General features: G+C 38.7%; 1 protein-coding gene across 1 annotated transcript in view; it reads right to left on the bottom strand.

Moving 5' to 3' along the window:
• The window catches only part of AK9 (adenylate kinase 9), a 107,335-nt gene that overhangs the window by 66,731 nt on the left and 20,699 nt on the right, over nucleotides 1–19,905 (bottom strand). The window contains exons 9-16 of the mRNA XM_029943204.1: nucleotides 19,070–19,168; nucleotides 17,293–17,432; nucleotides 17,036–17,216; nucleotides 12,843–12,987; nucleotides 12,030–12,131; nucleotides 11,848–11,943; nucleotides 9,638–9,715; nucleotides 7,603–7,751 (exon numbers count right to left, since the gene is read on the bottom strand). Of these exons, the coding sequence (XP_029799064.1) occupies nucleotides 7,603–7,751; nucleotides 9,638–9,715; nucleotides 11,848–11,943; nucleotides 12,030–12,131; nucleotides 12,843–12,987; nucleotides 17,036–17,216; nucleotides 17,293–17,432; nucleotides 19,070–19,168 (990 nt within the window). The remainder of the gene's footprint in view (nucleotides 1–7,602; nucleotides 7,752–9,637; nucleotides 9,716–11,847; nucleotides 11,944–12,029; nucleotides 12,132–12,842; nucleotides 12,988–17,035; nucleotides 17,217–17,292; nucleotides 17,433–19,069; nucleotides 19,169–19,905) is intronic.

Here is a 19,905-nt window from a genome sequence, read left to right on the forward strand (position 1 = left end):
AGCTTGAAGTTTTTCCACTGTGTTTTTGCAGGTCCAAATGTGGAAGTTATCTTCCTGACTCGACCTCAAGTGACTCTGAGGGAAGAGAGAAGTGAGACATCATGGGTGCAGGCCACTGCTTCAGGAAAGGAAGTCGCTGAAACAGGGCGGGGGAAAGGTGCTGCTGTTCATCTGTTTTGTATCTTAAAATCTATATATGAGTGAAGTCATATGATATCTGTCTTTCTCTCACTAATTTTGCTTAGCATAACACACTCTAGTTCCACCCACGTTGTTGCAAAAGGCAAGATTTCATTCTTTTTGATTTCTGAGTAATACTCCATTGTATATATATATACACCACATCTTCTTTATCCATTCATCTGTCGATGGACATTTGGGCTCTTTCCATACTTTGGCTATTGTCAATAGTGCTGCTATAAACATTGGGGTGCATGTGCCCCTTCAAAACAGCACACCTGTATCCTTTGGATAAATAGCTAGTAGTACAATTGCTGAATCATAGGGTAGTTCTATTTTTAATTTTTTAGGAACCTCCATACTGTTTTCCAGAGTGGCTGTACCAGTTTGCATTCCCACCAGCAATGCAAAAAGGTTCCTCTTTCTCTGCATCCTCACCAACATCTGTCATTGCCTGAGTTGTTAATTTTAGCCATTCTGACTGATGTAAGGTGCTATCTCATTGTGGTTTTGATTTGTATTTCCCTGATAATGAGTAATGTTGAGGATTTTTTCATATGTCTATTAGCCACCCGAATGTCTTCTTTGGAAAAGTGTCTATTTGTGTCTGTTGCCCATTTCTTCACTGGATTATTTGTTTTGTGGGTGTTGAGTTTGACAAGTCATTTATAGATTTTGGATACTAACCCTTTATCTGATATATCATTTGCAACTATCTTCTCTGATTCTGTCGTTTGCCTTTTAGTTTTGCTGATTTTTTCCTTCACCATGCAGAAGCTTTTTATCTTGATGAGGTTCCAATAGTTCATTTTGCTTTTGTTTCCCTTGTCTCTAGAGACATGTTGAGTAAGAAGTTGCTGCAGCTGAGGTCAAAGAGGTTTTTTCCCTGCTTTCTCCTCACAATTTTAATGGCTTCCTGTCTTATGTTTAGGTCTTTCATCCATTTTTTAAAATTTTTGTGTATGATGTAAGAAAATGGTCTAGGTTCATTTTTCTGCATGTTGCTGTCCAGTTTTCCCAAGACCATTTTCTGAAGAGACTGTCTTTATTTCATTGGATATTCTGCTTTGCTTTGTCAAACATTAGTTGACCATTTTTGTAAAACCATTTCTGAGTTCTCTGTTCCGGTCCATTGATCAAGGTGTCTTTGTGCCAGTATCACACTGTCTTGATGATTATAGCTTTGTAATACAACTTGAAGTATGAGATTGTGATACCTCAAACTTTGGTTTTCTTTTTCAAGATTCCTTTGGCTATTCGGGATCTTTTCTGGTTCCATACAAATTTTAGAATTGTTTTTTCTAGCTCTGTGAAGAATGCTTGTTTTATTTTGATAAGGATTACATTGAATGTGTAGACTGCTTTGGGTAGTATAGATATTTTAACAATAGTTATTCTTCAAATCCAAGAGCATGGAATATTTTTCCATGTTTTTTTGCGTGTCTTCTTCAATTTCTTTCATAAGCTTTCTATAGTTTTCAGTGTATAGATTTTTCACCTCTTTGGTTGGGTTTATTCCTAGGTATTTTATGGTTTTGGTGCAGTTTTAAAATGGGGCTGATTCCTTGATTTCTCTTTCTGTCACTTCATGACTGGTGTATAGAAATGCAACCAATTTCTGTGTATTGATTTTATAACCTGCAATTTTTCTGAATTCACAGATTGGCAGTTTTATCTAGAAGTTTTTTGGTGGAATCTTTTGGGTTTTCCAAAAGATAGGTATCATGTCATATGTGAAGAGTGAAAGTTTGACCTCCTCCTTGCCAATTTAGACGCTTTTATTCCTTTGTGTTGTCTGATTGCTGAAGCTAGGACTTCCAACACTATGTTGAATAACAGTGGTGAGGGTGGACATCCCTGTCATGTTCCTAACATTAGGGGGAAAGCTCTCAGTTTTTCCCCATTGTGAATGATATTAGTGGTGGGTCTTTCATATACGGCTTTTATGATCTTGAGGTATGATCCTTCTATCCTTACTTTCTTGAAGTTTTTATCAAGAAAGGATGCTGTATTTTGTCAAATGCTTTCTCTGCATCTAATGAGAGGATTGTGTGGCTCTTGTCCTTTCTTTTATTAATGTGATTGATTTCCAGATATTGAACCAACCCTGCATCCCAGGTATAAATCTCACTTTATCATGGTGAATAATTCTTTTAATGTATTGTTGGATCCGATTGACTAGTATCTTGTTGAGAATTTCTGCCTCCATGTTCATCGGGGTAATTGGTCTGTAGTTCTCCTTTGTACTGGGGTCTCTGGTTTTGGAATCAAGATAATGCTGGCCTCATAGAATGAGTTTGGAAGTTTATATGTTTCTAGGAATTTGTCTATTTCTTCCAGATTGCCCAAATTATTGGCATATAATTGCTCATAATACTCTGTTATTATTGTTTGTATTTCTGCAGTTGGTTGTGATCTTTCCTCTTTCATTTTTCATTTTATTTATTTGGGTCCTTTCCTTTTTCTTCTTGATCAAATTGGCTAGGGATTTATGAATTTTGTTAATTCTTTCTTTTTTTATTTTTAACATTTATTTATTTCTGAGAGACAGAGTGTTAATTCTTTCAAAGAACCAGCTCCTGGGTTCACTGATCTATTCTACTGGTTTTTTTTTTCCAATAGCATTGATATCTGCTATAACTCTTTAAGGTGTAAGTTAGGTTGTGTATCTGAGAACTTTCTTCCTTCTTTAGGAAGGCCTGGATTGCTATATACTTCCCTCGTATGACCACCTTTGTTGTATCCCAGAAGTTTGGGGCTGTGGTGTTATCATTTTCATTAACTTCCGTATATTTTTTAATTTCCTCTATAACTTTTTGGTTAACCTATTCATTCTTTAATAGGACGTTCTTTAATCTCCAACTATTTGTTTTCTTTCCAAATTCTTCTTGTGGTTGATTTCATGTTTCATAGCATTGTAGTCTCAAAATATGTATGGTAAGATCTCGATCTTTTTGTACTTGTTGAGGGCTGATTTGTGTCCCAGTATGTGATCTATTATGGAGAATGTTGCATGTGCTCTCGAGAAGAATGTGTATCCTGCTGCTTAAGGATGAAATGTTCTGAATATATTTTTTAAGTCCATCTGGTCCAGTGTGTCATTCAAAGCCATTGTTTCCTTGTTGATTTTTTTCTTAGATGATCTGTCCATTGCTATAAGTGGGGTGTTGAAGTCCCCTCCTATTATGGTATTATTATCAATGAGGTTCTTTATGTTTGTGGTTTATTTATTTGGGTTTTTCACATTGGGGGCATAAATGTTTACAATTCTAAGATCTTCTTAATTATGCTCTAATACCCTTCATCTCGTTAGAGTCTGTATTTTAAAATCTAGATTGTCTGATATAACTATGGATACTCTGGCTTTCTTTTGGTGACCATTAGCATGATAGAAGGTTCTCCAACCCCTTACTTGCAATCTGAAGGTATCTTTAGGTCTAAAATGGGCCTCTTGTAAATAGCATATAGATGGGTCTCGTTTTCTTATCCATTGTGTTACCCTATGTCTTTTGATTAAAACATTTAGTCCATTGACATTTAGAGTACTCAAAGATAGAATTTATTGCCATTGTGTTGCCTGCAGAGTTGGAGTTTCTGGTGGTGTTCTCTGGCCCTTTCTCTGTCTTTGTTTTGGTCTTTTTATTTTGTTTTGTCTTTTCTCCCCTCAGGGAGTCCCCCTTAAAATTTCTTGCAGGGCTAGTTTACTAGTCACAAACTTCTTCAGTTTTTGTTTGTCTGGGAAACTCTTTATCTCTCCTTCTATTTTGAATGACAACCTTGTTGGATAAAGAATTCTTGGCTGCATATTTTCCCGATTCAGCACATTGAATATATCCTGCCACTTCTTTGTGGCTTGCCAAGTTTCTGTAGATAGGTCTGCTGTGTCCTTCCTTGTAAACTAAGGATTTTTCCTCCTTGCTGCTTTCATAATTCTTTTCTTGTGTCTGTATTTTGTGAATTTGACTATGATATGCCTTGTAGGTGGTTGGGTTTTGTTGAATCTAATGGGAGTTCTCTATGCTTCTTGGATTTTTATGTCTGTGTCTTTCCCCAGGTTAGGAAAATTTTCTGCTATGATTTGCTCACATAAACCTCTACTCTCTTTTTTTTTGTCTTCATCTCATGGGATTCCTATGATTTAGATGTTATTCTTTTTTAATGAGTCACTGCATTCTTATATCATGCTCTTTGCCTTAGTTTCCCCCCTTTTCCTGCTTCATTCTTCGCTATAATTTTGTCTTCTAGATCACTGACTTGCAATGTTCACAATACAGGGCACCTGGGTGGCTTAGTTGGTTAAGTGTCCAACTTCGGCTCAGGTAATGATCTCACAGTTCATGGGTTTGAGCCCCGCATCGGGCTCTGTGCTGAACTCTTGCTCAGAGCCTGGAGCCTGCTTCAGATTCTGTGTCTTCTTCTCTCTCTGCTCGCCCCACCCCACTCTGCTCACACTCTGTCTCACTCTGTCTCTCAAAAATAAATGTAATAAAAAAGTTTAAAAAAATAAAACATATAGAATAAAATAGAATAAAATGAAGAAAGTAAAATAGAATTTAAAAATTTTACAAAAAATAAAAATATAGTAAAAATATTAAAAGTTTTGTTTCATAAATAAGGAAAATAAAAATAAATCTTTTCTTTCTGTATCCAAGAATAAGAGAAGAAAAAGAAAAACACTAATAGATGGACCAGCAAACAGAATGAAATCTGAAGGAAATTACACTCAGCTTCCCTAGAAGTCAAACTATGAAGCACTTTATAGGCTGTACACTACGCAGGGGGACTAACCAGCCCTTTAGGGCTTGGTAGGTGCAGTTGGGTGGGCCTTGGTGTAATGGCTCCATTTTCCACTAGGTGGTGCTGCTTAGCACTAGGTGGTGTGGAGAGGGGTGGCTGCGCGCATGTATCAGAGAGGTGAAAATGGCTTCGCCCAGCTTCCCAGTCTCCGACACAAGAACCTTGCACTCTCACTGATGGGCAATTAAGCACTCCTCGTTTGTCTCCAGCTTCTGTCCACTCATTGCTTCTACACTGTTTGTGTACAAGCTGTCAGCCTGCCAGGAGGCACCATCCTCCTGAATTTTACTTCAGATAGGGCTGTGTTTCCACACTCCTCAGTTCTGAGGACCCTCCAGCTTGGACCAGCTCTAACCCCTGGCGCGGGGGTGGGGGTGGGGGTGGGGGAGGTTGGTCTTGCTGAGCCAGGTGCTGGCTTGTCCCGGGAACATTTGTGCAATCCTGCTGCTGCAGAGGTGCAGAGACTGTGGCTAGGTACTGGCTTGCCCCAGAAAAAGTCTGTGTGATCATGTAGCACCAGCTACACACACAACCAGCGACAACCTTATTCTTTCTAGAGGAGTTTTAGGTTTGATCTCACTACTTTTTAAAAATAGCTTTACTACTCACAGAAAATATAAAAACTGACAACAGGTCAAACAGCCTCCTGCACAGGTCTCTGTTCTCTTAAGAAAGGCAATTTTATATGAGATTTGATGTTAAAATCTAATGTTATTTATTCATTTAAACATAATTTATTGTCAGATTGGTGATTTAGAAGCACCTGGGTGTCTTAGTTGGTTGAGCGTCCAATTCTTGATTTTGGTTCAGGTCATGATCCCAGTATTATAGGATTGAGCATCACACACAGAAAGCAGCCTCTTTAAGACTCTCAGGGCACCTGGGTGGCTCAGTGGGTTAAGTGTCTGACTTCAGCTCAGGTCAGAATCTCATGACTTGTGAGTTTGAGCCTCAGTTTGGGCTCTGCACTGACAGCTCAGTGCCTGACACTTGCTTTGAATTCTGTTTCCCTCTCTCTCTTTCAGCCCCTCCCCGACTTGTGCGCACACACACACACACACACACACACACACACACACACTCTCTCTCTCTCTGAAAAATAAACATAAAAAAAGGTTCTTTCTCTCTTTCTCTCCCTCTGCCTCTCCCCCAGCTCTGGAGCTCATGCATTCTCTCTCCCCAGTAACATAATTAAAACAATCTAATGTGATTTAAACTCTGCCATAATCCCAAAGTGGCAGTTTATCATCTAGTGACACTACAGACATTCCTATGTCAGAAATGCTTTGGTACTCCCTATAGATTTGTATCCTCCAGAATAAACTCTGAAGAGAATGGAGAAAATTTTCAGTGAAGGGTACGGATGGGACTTGTACCATGCTAAACACCTGCTTCACTTGTATGTCTCTCTTCTGTGATGCTCTGTCTCACCTTCCATGCAGAGATGACAGCCCTGACCTTCGTGCGGTTCCTACACCTTGCACATATCTACTTATCACTTGGCACATGCTAACTCAATTCTTAGATTATACACCGGCCTTCCCCACCTGACTGATGGCTCTTTAAAGAGCTGTGCTTAATTCATATTCACAGCCATGGAATCTAGCATATTACAGGGCAAACCGGAAGTTCTCAGAATGTTTCTTTTTTTTTTCTTAACTTTTTAACTTATTTATTTATTTGGAGACAGAGAGATAGAGGGCACAGTGGGGGAGGAACAGCAAGAGAGGGAAAGAGAGAGAATCCCAAGCAGGCTCTGTGCTATCAGTGCAGAGCCCAATGTGGGGCTCAAACTTATGAACCATGAGATTATGACCTGAGCTGAAATTATGACCTGGATGCCTAATCAGCCAAGCCACCCCAGTGCCCTCAGAATGTTTCTGAGGGAATCAGTTGATGACAGAACCACCTGAAGAGATACAGGAGAAGTTGAAAGATCTCTATGGAAAGCTCAGAGGGGGACAGCAACGCACCTTGGGTACAGCCTGGGATTCAAGGAGCCCACCCAATGTGTTCTAGAGTGGCACTATACTCTCAAAATATTTTTTCTTCTCCATAATTTTTAATTACATCATTTTCAAATTACAGAGAAATACCAAAGAAGCTCATTGAGAGTCCAAAACAGACTTCTTGTCTTCGACTGTTGCTCTGAATGCTTACACAAGGACTCTGTACAAAACAGACTTCTTGTCTTCGACTGTTGCTCTGAATGCTTACACAAGGACTCTGTACAAAACAGACCCGTATGAATAGCTTCTTCTTTATAAACCAAACATAAACCTTCTGATTTGCCATCAATAGGACAAAGCATCTGAGGCTTTATTTTCCCCTTAGATTGGAAAATCACTTATGTGTCCATCCATTTCCCCCATGAACACGTGTTCAAGGTGGTTGGATGAAATAGACTAGCTATCGAGTGAAATTTGTCTGGTTTACAACTAATTAGCTCATAGACGAAATATCTAACTTTGGTACTGGCTTCACATGCACCATATTTTAACCAACTGAATTCAGTTAAAGAAATTAAAAGTTACGAAGAATTAATTTCAAAGTTATGAAATTATATTGCATAGTTGCTGAAATTAAAAATTACTGAGCATAAACATTTGGATCTGGATTTCTTACCTCCTTGATGATTTCCTCTAAGATTTCAGCATGTTTTTCATATGGATGCTCAAAGTTCATATCCTTTGTCATTTTTATAGTCTCCTCCATTATAGAAAGAACCTCGGGATGATCTGCAGTTACCTCTTCTAGTAAGTCTTCTGTTGAGTCTAAAGTAAAATAACCTAATTCCATTAATAATTTTAGTGGGCAAAATTTCTAATGCTATTTGCAATAGAAAATGATAGTTAATACTTGAGCCCCCAAAATACTACCTTTATGTTACTGCTGCTCTAAGAAGGGGGAAATAGACTAGGGAGGAAATGTTAAGTTAGGAAACACAAAACATCAGAGCCGTGGCTTAAAGCTAGTGTTTTGGAGCAAAAGTGAATGAGGTAAGAAGAAAACCATGTCCAGCAGGAGTCAAAACCCAGGAAGCCAGGTAGAAGAGGTAGGAACCAAAGGATTGCAGGGCTTAAGCTAAAACATGCACATCTAGGGAATAATCACAAGACAAGATGAATATTTCCAATTATAAGCATGAGACCACACGGAACAGTAAGTGGATAAGAAGCAGGCAGGTTGGCAGAGATGGAAGAATGGGGGGCACAGGCTGGTTTTTTCACATGCTATACTTCATTCTTGTCCTCAGTGAATGTTTGAACGCCTCCATACACAGCTGAGTTGGCTCACAGACTGCATCATGATATAAATACTCATCCATTCCTCTAAGAAGGCAGGAGACTGGCAGCTCCACTTGACTCCTCTGCCTCTACCTTTCCAGTTGTGCTTCCTGAGCCGCTGCCCTAATGCTCCAGCCATCATGGTCTCCTGCTAACTAACTTATCCTAGCCCAGAAAAACTCCAAAGGGCTTTCAATGAGCAGCTACCTACTGCCCGCTGCTGCAAACTGAGAAGTCTGTTCTTAGGGATGATGGAGAGAGCCAGCAGTTCCTGGGGACCCAGAGGGGAAGAGGCAAGAACCCATGATGTTCCTGTAGCCTTGGGAAGGCGGCATGATGAGGCAAAGATATCAAATGTTCTAGAAGCTGCTAGTTGTTCACTCATTATCCATTCTTTACTTCCTTAATAACAGAACCTGGATTTTGTTGGGGTCAGCAATGTGTCCAGCTAAAAACACTGCATCTCCCAACTTCCCTTATAGCTTAGTTAGCCCATAGGTAAGATGCAAGCAGTTTTTTTTCCTGGTGAGTCTTCCTGTCATTTCATTAAAGAGGAATAACTCAAAAGCAAAGTGGTGAAGCTCCTGGGTGGCTCAGTTGGTTAAGTGTCCAACTCTTGATTTTGACTCAGGTCATGATCTTGCTTGGGTCGGTGAGTCTGAGCCCTACCTTGTGTGTCGGGGGGCTCCGTGCTGTCAGCGAGGATTCTCTCCCCTCTCTCTGCCATTCCCCTGCATGCTCTCTATCACACTCTCAAAATAAATAAACTTTTTAAACAATTAAAAAAAATAAAGAGGAATAGCTCAGTTGGGTGGAGTGCCAGTTTTTGTCCCTTACCTTTTCCCTCTTTCTGCTGAGAATACGGATATGATGGCTGGAGCAACACCTGCCATCTTGTAACTTATTCTGGCAGCCACATGCCAGGGATGGTGGAACAGGAAGATAGAGCCTCTGTTTCACTAAAACAATATATCACATTGTCTTCCTTTCCCTCTGTGTTCCTGCATGTCTAACTGTTCATAACAGAGTAGCCTTTAATACAGAGTATTAATAATATTTTTCTAATGTTTTATTTTTGAGACAGAGAGGGACAGAGCATGAGTGGGAAGGGTCAGAGAGAGAGGGAGACACAGAGTCAGAAGCAGGCTCCAGGCTCTGAGCTGTCAGCACAGAGCCCGATGCGGGACTCGAACCCACGAACCGTGAGATCATGACCTGAGCTGAAGCCGGAGGCTTAACCGAATGAGCCACCCAGGCGCCCCAATAATGTTTTTTTTTAAATCACATCTTTCTCCTTCAAAATTCTCAAGGAATTATTTATGAGTTTTAGGTCTACAACTGAAGCAAACCAAACTACCCAAATATTAATTTACCTTTTTGGGAGTCCAGCCTAAGATCTTGACTAGAGATCTGCAAACTTCTTTTTGACATAGAAGTTCCACTGGTTTCTTCTGTGAATAAAACACAGTTAACACCTAAAGAACATGTTTTAAAAAAAACATTGCTGACCCCAACAAAACACTTATATGAATTGTAGGTGATTCCCAAGGAAGAGGGTGGTATGGCCCCAGGGAGCAAGGACTCATGTTCCTAATTTTTTAAATTAAAATTATAACCATAGTAATCAAATAGGTAAACAATAGGGCACAGAATATCAGCAGAGAGAAACAAAGATAATGACTAACCTATCACAAAAGCGAGAGTAATTTTAGTTTCATATAATGCCAGTGGATCTAAATTGGGAAAAAAAATCAAATTTGCCCTCCCTGATGTAACTAACAGTCTCTTGGCTCCAGGAGGTAAAGGCTGTGTTTGTCTCAAACACAGAGGGCAGGGAGAATACCTCTATGGGAGGGCAACCTGGCAGTGCCAGCATCAGCAGTAGGGCGAGGCCCTGACGCCTACTTCTACCTTGGACTCCCTCCCCCAGAGAGAAAACAGGATAGGGAAAGGGGCTATCTTTGTGCTTCGTCCTAGGAACTTGCAGCAGCTGAGATGAGGCTCCCAGATGCTACTTGACCAAAATTTTATTGTCTGGGGTCTTCCTGTGAAGCGCGTGTGTGCGCACGTGCGCCCACGTGCACGCGCACATGTGTTGAAAGTGGAGTGCCATACATAAATGTCTGACTACAAGGCTAAAATACACAGGAGTCAAGCATACATCTGTCTGAATCAGGAGAAATCAACCAACCAACCAAACAAACAAAACCCCAGCTCTATATCACATAACACTATAAATTATAGATGCATTTATTTTATTTGTTTGTTTGTTTATATGTTTATTTTGAGAGGGGGGGGCAGAGAGGGAGGAGACACAGAATCCAAAGCAGGCTCCAGGTTCTAAGCTGTCAGCACAGAGCCTGTCACAGGGCTTGAACTCACAAACTGCAAGATTATGACTTGAGCTGAAGTCGGATGCTTAACTGACTGAGCCACCCAGACGCCCCTATGATCCATTTTAAAACTAAAAACCAAAAGGTTGGACCAGTAGAAAAAGAAGAATATAAGTATATATTAAGTCTCTGGTTGAGAAGAAGACTTTGTAAGGTCCAAAAGTAAATGGAAGAAAGAAAGAAAGTGAAAGTAATGATTTGGCTACATAAATAGGATAAATTCCTCTATTTTAAAAACAGCAAAATTATTTAAAAGACAAACCACCCAATGTGGAAAAAAGTATAAAAAATGAGGGACAAGTACAGCAAGTTCTTATAGAAACTATATAACTGATAATAACAATTTGGAAAATGAGCAAGAGACCAAAACGGTCACATCAGAAAAGAGGAAGTATAAATGGTTAACAAATATTAAAAATTATATTTCATAAAAAGTCAAATAAAAATTGAAATTATATTTTAAAAGAGAATATATCAAGGAAACAACAGCACATATTTCTTGTATTACTGAGCAGAACATTATTTGGAATAACTTTTATGCAAAGCAATTTGACTCTGTCTATAACTTCATACTGATTAAACTAGTGATTCCACCTATGTCAACATGCAGACAGTGTAAAAAATTAATTAAAGCATTATTTTAGTAGCAAAAAAAAAATCTGAAAAATAACAAGTTTACAACCTAAAAAACTACTTAAAACTATAACCTAGGAATTTCAGGAAATTGTGCAGCAATTTAAAATGAGGATTAAAATATTTCCTAAAGAAGAAATATAATTAAAAGTTGCATTATAAATCAAAAAAGGTAAAACCAGTTTACATTGTCCTTTCAATTATGTTAATATATGAAGGGAAAAAAATTCATGAGAGTAAATAGCACTAAATGGTAGCATTCCACAGCTAAAACTCTGGGTTTGTGATATTATGATTCCAGTACATTAGACAGCTTTTAAGAATAAATTTATTATTTTATTAGACTCCCACTTTCTAAGTTTGTTTTCTTCATTCTAGTAACTCTACCTCTGTTGTATAGTTGCTCAGTTTAAATCTATAGGAGAAAAGCTACTCCTTAAGTGTCCAATTTGGGGGATAATTTTAAGCTTCAATATAAACATGATAAAATAGGAAATAAAAGGAAATAAGATCCATAAGCACATTATGAGTCACATTCATTTTGTTACCATCTTTACCAGTTTTAGGGGCTTGATCATCAAGGACATTTTCTGAATTCTTTCGGTCTTCACTGTCTTCTGAACGGCTTTCTTCTTGGTATTCATGAGTGAACACTGTATGAAAGAATAATATGCTTTATCAGCTAATCTGTTTATAGTTGGTAGGATTTGGCCAAGAACATCAGCAATATATTTTTTACCATCTTCATCAAATGAAGGGCTCATCTCTTCTAAGCTCTTATCTGTATCTGGTGGCAACTTGTCATACGCCTTCCTTTCAAGTTCTCTTAAAGTTGACTCTACTGAAAGATAGTAATGGGCTGCGTTAGCAAATATAGTTGGGGGTTAGGGAGACAGATATAGGGATTAAATCCTCTGCTTTTTAAAGACAGACAGACTTGTGTGTGAGTTCTAATTCAGACAGTGTGGCTTTGGCAAATCATTTGATCTGTTTAAATTTCTCCTGGGCAAAATCAGGATCATCAAACTGAAAGCACTGTTTTAAGATTTAAATGAGATATAATAGATGCAAAGACTTAGAAAATGCTCAGCACACAGGAAGCCTTATCCATGTTGGCTGCCATTCCCTGTGTTATTATAGAATTTTCTATGCTAAAAAAACCTCAATATTCTCCACTGACAAATTTTTCTTAAAAGTATATTGGGAGTGAAATTACCAAACTAGCAAATTAGTGGAACTAGCATGAAAATTTCAATTAAAAGGAATTTAAGAACCTTACCATCATATTTTGAATAATTACTGAATTTGAAAAAGAAAAGACTTAAATTTTTTTTAATGTTTTTTATTTATTTTTGAGAGACAGAGAGAGACAGTGTGTGAATGGGGGAGGGGCAGAGAGAGAGGGAGACACAGAATCCGAAGCAGGCTCCAAGCTCTGAGCTGTCAGCACACAGCCCAATGCGGGGCTCGAACCCACGAAGCATGAGATCCTGACCTAAACTGAAGTCAGATACTTAATGGACTGAGCCCCCCAGGCACCCCGAACACACACCTTGTCTTTTAGTTTGTAGTGCTTGGAGAAGCTGTTCTTTCACTGTTTTAATCGCTGCTTCAGTGGCCTTAGCTATAGCATTGCTTCTTAGTGTCTCAAGGGCTTTATCAAAACGTGGTTGAACAAGTTTGGCATAGTCAACTACCTGCAAAGAATATTTGAGAAAAGCAACATAAGCACAAATGACTGTGAATATCAAACACACCGATCACCTCTATTTCCATATCTGTACTTCTCTATCTCAAATATCTTAATGCTGTTTGAAGTATGTTATTTTCAGAATTCAATGTTTTTTTTGTTTTGTTTTGTTTTTAAAATTTTTTTAATGCTTTTTTATTTATTTTTGAGAGACAGAGAGAGACAGTGCAAGCAGGGGAGGGTCAGGGAGAGAGGGAGATACAGAATCTGAAGCAGGCTCCAGGCTCTGAGTGGTCAGCACAGAACCCGACGTGGGGCTCGAACCCTCAAACCATGAGATCGTGACCTGAGCCGAAGCCGGACACTTAAACAACTGAGCTACCCAGGTGCCCCAGAATTCAATGTTTTTGAGTACATGCTTTCATAGAAATTCAGTCATCCTTTTCATGTAGTATGATATATTTATGTATGTGTCACGTAATATACAAATTACATATTTTTAAATCAAATTTTCATGTATAACTTACATACAATAAAAGGCATCCATTTTAAGTATACAGTCTAACGAGCTTTGACAAATATATACACAGAACAACTACGATCAAGACATGGAACATTTACATCACCCTACAAAGTTCCCTTATGCTTCTTTATAGTTAGTTGCTGGCCCGTGAACACTACTTTTTGTTTTCTTTCACTATATATTAGTTTTGCCTTTTCTAGAACTTCATATTACAGAATCATACAGTATGTAATCTTTCTAAGCTTTTCCCCTTTATACACTGTTTTTGAGATTCATCAATGTAATTGTGTATATCAGTAATCAGTTCCTTCTTATTGTTTTAGTACCATTCTATGAATATGCCACTTTTTTTTTTAATTCATTCATCTACTGACAGACATGTGGGTTTTTCCAGTTTCGGGCCGTTATATAAATAAATTAGAAATGAACATTTGTGAGGAAGTCTTTTTGTGCATATACTTTTTATTTCTCTTGGACAAATACCTAGAAGTAGAATTACTGGGTAAGTGTATATTTGATTTTATAATAAGCCATTAAACTGTTTCCAAAGTGGCTGAACTACTTTATATTCCTGCTAGCAAGGTATAGAAATTACAGTTACTCCACATCTTCACTGACACTTGGTTTTGTGAATCTTTTAAATTTTAGGAATTGTAGCTGGCGTGAAGAAGTATCTTGTTGTACTTTAAATTTACATTTCCCTGATTACAAATCATTTTGAGCTACTTTTTGGGTGCTGGGTCATTCACTTGTCTTTGGTTTTTAATCATATGTTCAACTTTTGGTCATTTAAAAAACTAGATAATAATTCTCCATATATTCTGAATCTAAGTCCATTGTAAAGTAGATAATATACTCCTCACTGAATATTAGGATGCTAGAAATAGATTTATATATGCTTCTTAAGTTTAAATAATACTTCCATACTTCTAGATTCCATTTTATTTTTCCTTCAAATGTTTATATTACTTCACTCCATGCCAATAAATGTATATCTTCACCATCATTTTTTTATGGATGCACAGTATTAGATTGCATCCATTAAATTAGATGAACACATTATGGCTTATTTAACTAAAATGCTAATAATATATACTTAGTTATACATGTTTTTACTATTATAATAGTAACTAGGCTATGATGAACACAGTTATGTATACATCTTTGATAGTTTCTTTAGAAAAAATTTATAAAGTAGGATTGACAATTCAAAAGATATGCATGGACTTTATTCTTTTTAAAAAATTTTTAAAAATGTTTTATTTATTTTTGAGAGAGAGAGAGAGAGAGAGACAGTGTGAGCTGGGTAGGGTCAGAGAGAGAGGGAGACACAGAATCTGAAGACAGGCTCCAGGCTCTGGGCTAGCTGTCAGCAGAGAGCCCAATGCGGGACTCAAACCCACGAACTGTGAGATCATGACCTGAGCCGAAGTTGGATGCTTAAGTGACTGAGCCACCCACGCGCCCCGGCTCTTACATATTTCTAATCGCCATCCCTAATTGTTATGCTCTTACAAGCATTATATGAAAATGTACTTCTCCCCGTCCTAGCTACACATCAATACTGCATATTAACAATGATCTTTCAACTCAACAGTGAGAATGACATCTCTCTGGTTGTTTGGCATCTTTCTAGTTACTAGGGAGGTGATACCCTTTTCTCATGATTAATGGCTATTTTATTGTACCTATCATTTTGGGAACTGCTTGTTTGATATTTTTTTCCACTGGGGCTTCATCTGTACTTTGGTTTGTAAGAGCTCTCTATATTTTAAACTTATAATTCCTTAGTCTGATACATTCTGTAACATAATGTGAATAAACCACATTTGGAATGGTAAACCACAGAGTGGTAGAAATATATTCATAATGCTTATTATCAAAAAAAGAACTTGTATATAGACGGCTTAAGGAACTCCTACCAATAATATGCAAAAAAAGTTTCAAATGCCCAATAGGCTTGAGCAAACACTTCAAAAAGAGAATATCTGAATGGCCAATAAACAAAGAAAAAATGTTTACCCTCATTCATTTCAGGGAAATGTATGTTAAAACCACAGTGAGATACACCTACTAGAATGGCTTAAATTAGAAAGACTGACCATATGGAAGTTGGAAGGAATGTGGAGTAACAGAATTCTCACACACTGCTGATCGAGGGGTAAATGGATAGAACTCATTTGGAAAACAGTTTGGCATTCTCTACACAAGCTGAATGTATGCATTTTCAATGTCCCAGGAATCTTACTGCTAGATATATCTCCAAAACATATAAAGATACCATGTGTGCACCATGAGACATGCATAAGAATGTGTATAGCAATATTATTCATAATACTCACACTGTAATCAACCCAAGTTTTATTAACACTCAAATGGATAAGTCATAAAATAGTCTAATCAACAGAATGCAATAAAACATATACAGATCAGGACTATATGCACTAAAGTATAAATAACCTGCATAAATATCATAATCATAACATTAAGTGAAAAAAGCCAGGCACAAAGAACATAAATTGTCTAAGTCTAGAAAGTTAAAAAAACATGCAAACTAATCAATGGCATTTGGGTGTGCACTTCCAAGGTAAAACTATGAGAGAAAAGAACAGTGATTACCACCAAGTTCAGGGCAGCAGTTACCTCCGTGGAGGGAATAAGAGCATCGATACTGGGAAGGGGCATGAGGGGGCTTCTGGGTGCTGGTGATTCCGTATCTGTCCTGGGTGGTGGTTCTATGGGGGTTTGTTTTGCGATAATTCACCGACCTTCACTTTTGTTTGTCATATTTTTCAATTAAAAAGTCAAAGCAAATAGAAAATGTTACCCCTGAGTTCAAAGGAATAGCACTGGAAACAAATCCAAACTCCTTCTCAGGCCGCAGTGCTCTGCCCGCGGCCTCGGCACTCGCCATCTCCCGAATCCGCGTGCTCTCCGCTCCAGCACACCAGCCTTCGGGACCGCTGTCCGGTCTAATCCCTCACCAAGTCCTCAGGCTCCGCCTTCAAATTATATCCTCCATCTGCCTGCATCTTACCACCTCTACTGCTATCACTCTGGTCTAAACTAAACATAGTTTCTCTTCAATCTACCTTGGGTGGAGGACAAGACCTCTGGGGAGACAGGCCACGGAATGGACAGGCCTGGGTGTCTGTCACCACAGATGGTCATCTTTGTAGATACCAAGGATGATGGCAGGAGTGACTGTATGGAGAGAGGAATGGTGAGCTAGGAGGACCGTGACCCAGGAAACAGGAGATGAGTGAAACCAAAACAGGTAATGGGTGGCACAGTCCACATGACATAGCAGTCAAATCGGGGGGCTTTGGGGAAGCAGGGAAAGACTATGGTCTCGGAAACTGCAATAAGCAGCAAGGAGGAGCCCTTCCCCACACCAAACCCAGTGGAACAATCACCCAATTGACAGTGTACAATTAAGAACACTAAATACAAATCCTGTGAATCCTAAAGTCCTACAAATTATAGTCAAGTATAGATAGGTAGCTAGCTAGCTAGCTGAGCGAGTACTTACCGTTCCTTTGTAATTTTCTGCAAGCAAATTGCTAAGAGTCGTTTTCCCTGAAGACTGAGGTCCAAATATGAATACTTTAAATGGTGGTGCCGGCATAGGTGGAAGAAGATAGGGACGTGGGTTCAACAAAAATGTTTTTAAGGCTGCTTCTGATGAAAGGCAGTATATTTTACCTAGAAAACTTAAAATGTGCCATCATCATCAACAACTGAAAAGAGGTACGGGTAAGTTTTAAATTTAAGTTGTGAAAATCTCACCTTACGGCAAAATCTGGTAATCCTGGATAAATGTTACCTTCCTTTAAAGTCACAGGACATGTACGTCCCCATCTGCTTCTCTGCCATCTGTATCTTGGTGCAATATGTGCATAAGATGCGAGAGTCCGGAGCAGCTCGTCCTGTTAATCACAAATACTGCGCTGAAAGTGCGGGCACAGTTTTACTAGAAGTATTTAATTGTTTAGTTGATAGTGACTTACTATTTAAGAAATAATCTATAAGCAAATTTTGGCTTTTTTCTTAATTGCAACCATTCTGTACTTATCCACAATGTAATAAGGCAAATAGTTTTCATTTCTATTATGACCCTGTTTCAAATTTTATTGAGCATTTTGTACTAAAAGTAGAATGAATATAATGTAGATAGAATGTTTTTTATGATCTTTTTTCATTACCTGATTCGAAGAAATTCTTACTGAAAAAGTTTGAAAATGTACCAGATTCTTAGTTTAACTAAGTTTTTAAATAGTAACATGTTATATACAGGTTGCTTTTTTTTTTTTTTCCATTTACTTAGCTCTTCCATTCTTCTTAAAATAGAAAGTCTCTCTCAGCAGCCTTCTGTTGGGCCCTCCAGAGAAGGTAATATCCACTCCTCCACAGACTGCAGACTGCTGAGTGTCCTTGTGCTCCCTCGGCAGGGCAGGAGAGAGCCAGGGAGAGAGAGCATGGTGGGCAACTCCCAGGGGAGAAGGGGGCAGGTCGGCTCTCTCCAGCCTTCATTGTAGACCTTACATGTAGTTAACTGTGGAGGACAGGTGAGAATGGGGAGCTGGAGTCCTGCCTGGACCACTGTAGCATCAGAGAGTAAAGAGGCGTGCACACCGCAGGATGCAGCATGAATGTCGGAAACCGAAGGCTGAAAGAAGTAGCTAACTGTTAAGGAAACCGTCGGTGCTTAGGGGAGTTGCAGGAGACCGAGAACCCAGTCAGGGGGCCACGTTGGGCTACCACCCTTCTTGATGGAGTCTACAGGGACTGCATGTATCTAGTTAGATCAGGAGGCAGTCACTCTTTCCTTATCTTCCTGATTTCCTGTCCAAACTGGGGGGACGTGTTTGAAAAGCAGACCTGGGCATGCTCTCAAAGCAAAGGTGTTTGAATGGCAGGCCATGGTCCTCTCTCAACCACTGTCATATTACATCAGTAGTTATTTTTTTTTAAGGGTTCAATGATTGAAGGAATAAATGAGTGTTTATAGAGTTGAGGGCTTTTATTATATCTTTGATTCCTTTGGTATTGCAAGATTTTGAAAATGAACTTGGGTCTCTTTGTCATTATTCTTGTGGTTAATTGCTCTGATTTTGTCTTTGTTTCAAGACCTCTGTTGTGCTTATTTCATTTATTTATTAAAATATTTTAACATTTATTCATTTTTGAGAGACAGAGAGAGACAGAGTGTGAGCAGGGGAGGGGTAGAGAGAGAGGGGAAACACAGAATCTGAAGCAGGTTCCAGGCTCTGAGCTTTCAGCACAGAGTCCATCACAGGGCTTGAACCCATGAATCATGAGATCATGACCTGAGATGAAGTTGGGTACATAACTGACTGAGTTACTCAGGTATCCCATCAAGGCTTTTGTTGTGTTTAGCATTTATTAGAATATTGTGCTACTTATTACAGCTTCTTCCTAAAAATCAAATCCATTCTTGCAAAAGGTATCCTAACATTTCTTTTGTACCTTGGAAGAATACATTGAATTAAGGCCAAAACATATAGTGAAAAGATAGACTTCCAAACAGCTAAAAATAACTTACATTGTCCATTATGTCAGTATTTTCTTCCTCTGCACTCTGAAGTTTACGTAAAACAGCTGCTCTTTTTAGATTCAGATATTTAAGTCGATCCATAACTGTCTAAATTTGATAAAGAACAAATATTTAAATGTTGACATTTGAACATCTCAAATATTCTGTAACAGTGATGAGCTTATGAGTAGAATACTTCCTTGCTTCCACCTTCTGGTGATTTGCTGGCAATCTTTGGTGTTCCTTGGCATGTAGATGTATCACTCCAATTTCTGCCTTTTACGTCACATAGCCATCTTCTGCCTGTGTGTCTGAGTCTCTTCTCTTATAAGGATATCAGCCCTATTGGGTTAGGACCCACTCTAACTCATTTATGAATGAATCTGAACCTGATTATATCTGAAAAGATCCTGTTTCCAATTAAGGTTATTTTCATAGGTATTGGAAGTTGGGACCTTAACATATCTTTTGGGGGAAAACAATTTAATCCATATCAGTCTGCCCTCTGGTCCCCAAATATTCATCCTTAGAGATCTAGTTCTGTGGGACCTCTTCAGGCAGAGGGAACACAGCCATGTCAAGATGGAGGCAGATATTGGAGTTCACTGCCATGATCCAAGAGATGCCTGGGACCATCAGAGGCTGGAAGAGGCAATGCTGGGTCATCCCCTAGAGGCTTTGGAGGGAGCAGGGCCCTTCTGACACCTTACTTTTTTATTGCTGACCTCCAGAACTATAAGAAAGTAAAATTCATTTTAAATTACCTAATCTGTGGTACTTTGCTATGGCAGAATTAAAAACTAACAGGGACACTAGAGCATGAAACGTAGACTCTGAGATGAGAG

This window comes from Suricata suricatta, chromosome 7 (genome assembly GCF_006229205.1).
Source record: "Suricata suricatta isolate VVHF042 chromosome 7, meerkat_22Aug2017_6uvM2_HiC, whole genome shotgun sequence".
NCBI lineage: Eukaryota > Metazoa > Chordata > Mammalia > Carnivora > Herpestidae > Suricata > Suricata suricatta.